The following is a 3,039-nucleotide window of genomic DNA, read 5'->3' on the forward strand; positions in this document are numbered from 1 at the left end:
ACACACACACACACACACACACACACACACACACACACACACACACACACACACACACACACACGTCTCGTGTGTAATTATTCATGCATGCTTCCTCCTCATATTCACACTACATGTGTGTTTGATTCCTCATTCATTCACATTGCAGTGTTTGTTCTATTGTGCAGTGTTTCTGTTCCACAGTTAAGCTGCACACATACAGACGCCGTCACAGCAACAAAGATGCTTTTCAATAATTCATATAAAGCTGCAATAAATATTTACTGAAAAAAAAAAACAGAAAATCAGAAATGTTGCCTTGCCTACTAAAACTGAAATAAAAATAGCTTAAAACTAAATCAAAATATTAAAAAAGTACAAAAAATATTAAAAGCATGGCATAAAAATACTTAAAAATCATAAATTCAAATAAAAACATAAAAAGAAAATCTAATTCAAAATAATAATAAATATTAGGATATAAATATGATGTAAATAACCCTGAATACAACACGGGATACAAAATCCCCACTCAATGAGCACCAAATACATGCAATTAGATTCGATTCTAATCAAACTGCCCACTAAAAACTTTCCCCTCAGTGTAACAATTATTATCAGAAGTGTAGAACATTAAAAAAGACAATCATAATCAAAACATCAATAATATAAAATGAACCATGATTTGTGTGTCAGAGACTGATTCTCATGATATGACACTGTGAGAAACAATGATCTGCTGAAAACAGCGAAAATATAACATTGTAAAAACAAAAACTATATTTTCAATAGAAATAATGCGAAGTTTCACAGTATTGTCTGAAATATGCTGAGAAACTTATTTCTGGAATGTTGTCTTCATTCATTCACTCACTCACTACTGCAGTAAATTCATTTGGAAGCGTGCGTGAGTGAGTTTGTGTGTGTGTGTGTGTATGAGTGTGTGTGTGTGTGTGTGAGTGAGTGAGTGAGTGAGGGAGTGAGTGAGTGAGTGTGTGAGTGAGTGAGTGAGTGAGTGAGTGAGTGTCTATGAGTGTGTGTGTGAGTGAGTTTGTGTGTGTGTGTGTGTATGAGTGTGTGTGTATGAGGGTGTGTCTGTGTGAGTGTGTTTTTGTGAGTGTGTGTGAGTGAGTTTGTGTGAGTGTGTGTGTCTATGAGTGTGTGTGAGTGAGTGAGTGAGTGAGTGAGTGAGTGAGGGAGTGAGTGAGTGAGTGTGTGAGTGAGTGAGTGAGTGAGTGAGTGAGTGAGGGAGTGAGTGAGTGAGTGTGTGAGTGAGTGAGTGAGTGAGTGAGTGAGTGAGGGAGTGAGTGAGTGAGTGTGTGAGTGAGTGAGTGAGTGAGTGAGTGAGTGAGGGAGTGAGTGAGTGAGTGTGTGAGTGAGTGAGTGAGTGAGTGAGTGAGTGAGGGAGTGAGTGAGTGAGTGTGTGAGTGAGTGAGTGAGTGAGTGAGTGAGTGAGGGAGTGAGTGAGTGAGTGTGTGAGTGAGTGAGTGAGTGAGTGAGTGAGTGAGGGAGTGAGTGAGTGAGTGTGTGAGTGAGTGAGTGAGTGAGTGAGTGAGTGAGGGAGTGAGTGAGTGAGTGTGTGAGTGAGTGAGTGAGTGAGTGAGTGAGTGAGGGAGTGAGTGAGTGAGTGTGTGAGTGAGTGAGTGAGTGAGTGAGTGAGTGAGGGAGTGAGTGAGTGAGTGTGTGAGTGAGTGAGTGAGTGAGTGAGTGAGTGAGGGAGTGAGTGAGTGAGTGTGTGAGTGAGTGAGTGAGTGAGTGAGTGAGTGAGGGAGTGAGTGAGTGAGTGTGTGAGTGAGTGAGTGAGTGAGTGAGTGTGTGTGTGTGTGTGTGTGTGTGTGTGTGAGAGTGAGTTTGTGTGTGTGTGTGTGAGTGTGAGTGTGTGTGTGTTCAATAAAATGAATGCAGACTTCTGTAGTGTATTACACATGCAACTGACTTTATCGGCGGCAGCAGCGCTGCTGATCTGAGACGGCTTGAGTTTGCCTTTGGCCACCAGCATGGCGTTGATCTTGGCAGCGACGGCGGCAGCAGCGTCCAGAGCTCCAGTCGGAGCAGAACCTCCATCAGCTCCAGACGACCCCGGACCGGCCTGGTCCCATTTACTGCGCCGGCTGACAGACACAACCACACATTATCCTTCATCATCATCATCATCTGTCTGATCAACACATTCACCTCAATCTAACAGAGAGTGTGTTAGTTCATTTCATTGAGCTGTAAATCATCATCATCAGAACCAAACTAACCCATCTCACAATTAATGAATCAACTTCCATAACCTCATCATCAGTGATAGAGATGCACATTCAATTGATTTGTGAAACACTTTGACAGATTCATTGAAAGCAGTTTATTTAAAATAACAAACCACGTCTACAGAAAATATATCTGACATGAAATATTTCAGAACACCAACTGACCACAAACAGTAAATACTTTAAAAGTTTGTGTGTGTGTAGTACTGTGCAAACCTCTTAGAACACTAGTATATGCAGTAAAAACGGATCAGACGCGGTTTATATGAGGTGTGGTGATCTGATATCTGGTTATATCGGTGTTTCTGCTTCTTGTTGTTGTTGTTGTTATGTAACGTCCGCCATTACCGGCGCGTCAGACGCGTTTCCCGCCGCAGAGCGCGACCGAACGCACACTTAACTTACCCGCCGCTGTGCGGGACACCGAACGACATCTGATGCGGGGAGTTTATGCTTCTGATTACGACGAACCAAACCGAACCGAACCGAACCGAACCGATCCGCTTCTGACGCTCCAACAGACAGACCAGCCAACGGAAACACAGCAAGCTGCGTCACTTCCGCTACCGTCGCGCATGCGCAGAATCTTATGACAAAACCCCTCACAAATGTCGTCAAACGCACTGTGATCTTCTGTGTATTTTGTATACATATTATTTTTTGTGTGTGCGTTTTATGTTTTCATGTGTATTATTGTAGTCCTAACCGTACTTTGACTGTGTTTATTGACGTTTAATAAAAACAAAAACTAATGCGTATTTATTATATTAGCTACATTATAAATACAATTATTAATTTTTCCATC

General features: G+C 42.2%; 1 protein-coding gene across 1 annotated transcript in view; it reads right to left on the reverse strand.

The window, feature by feature from the left end:
• khdc4 (KH domain containing 4, pre-mRNA splicing factor) overlaps positions 1–2,806 on the reverse strand; it is a 22,923-nt gene extending 20,117 nt beyond the window's left edge. The window contains exons 1-2 of the mRNA XM_016475124.1: positions 2,640–2,806; positions 1,916–2,090 (exon numbers count right to left, since the gene is read on the reverse strand). Coding sequence (XP_016330610.1) covers positions 1,916–2,090; positions 2,640–2,668 — 204 coding nt within the window. The 5' untranslated portion in view covers positions 2,669–2,806. The remainder of the gene's footprint in view (positions 1–1,915; positions 2,091–2,639) is intronic.
• Positions 2,807–3,039: the final 233 nt, after the last annotated feature.

Source organism: Sinocyclocheilus anshuiensis, unplaced genomic scaffold, assembly GCF_001515605.1.
Source record: "Sinocyclocheilus anshuiensis isolate Anshui unplaced genomic scaffold, SAMN03320099.WGS_v1.1 scaffold1680, whole genome shotgun sequence".
Classification (NCBI taxonomy): Eukaryota; Metazoa; Chordata; class Actinopteri; order Cypriniformes; family Cyprinidae; genus Sinocyclocheilus; species Sinocyclocheilus anshuiensis.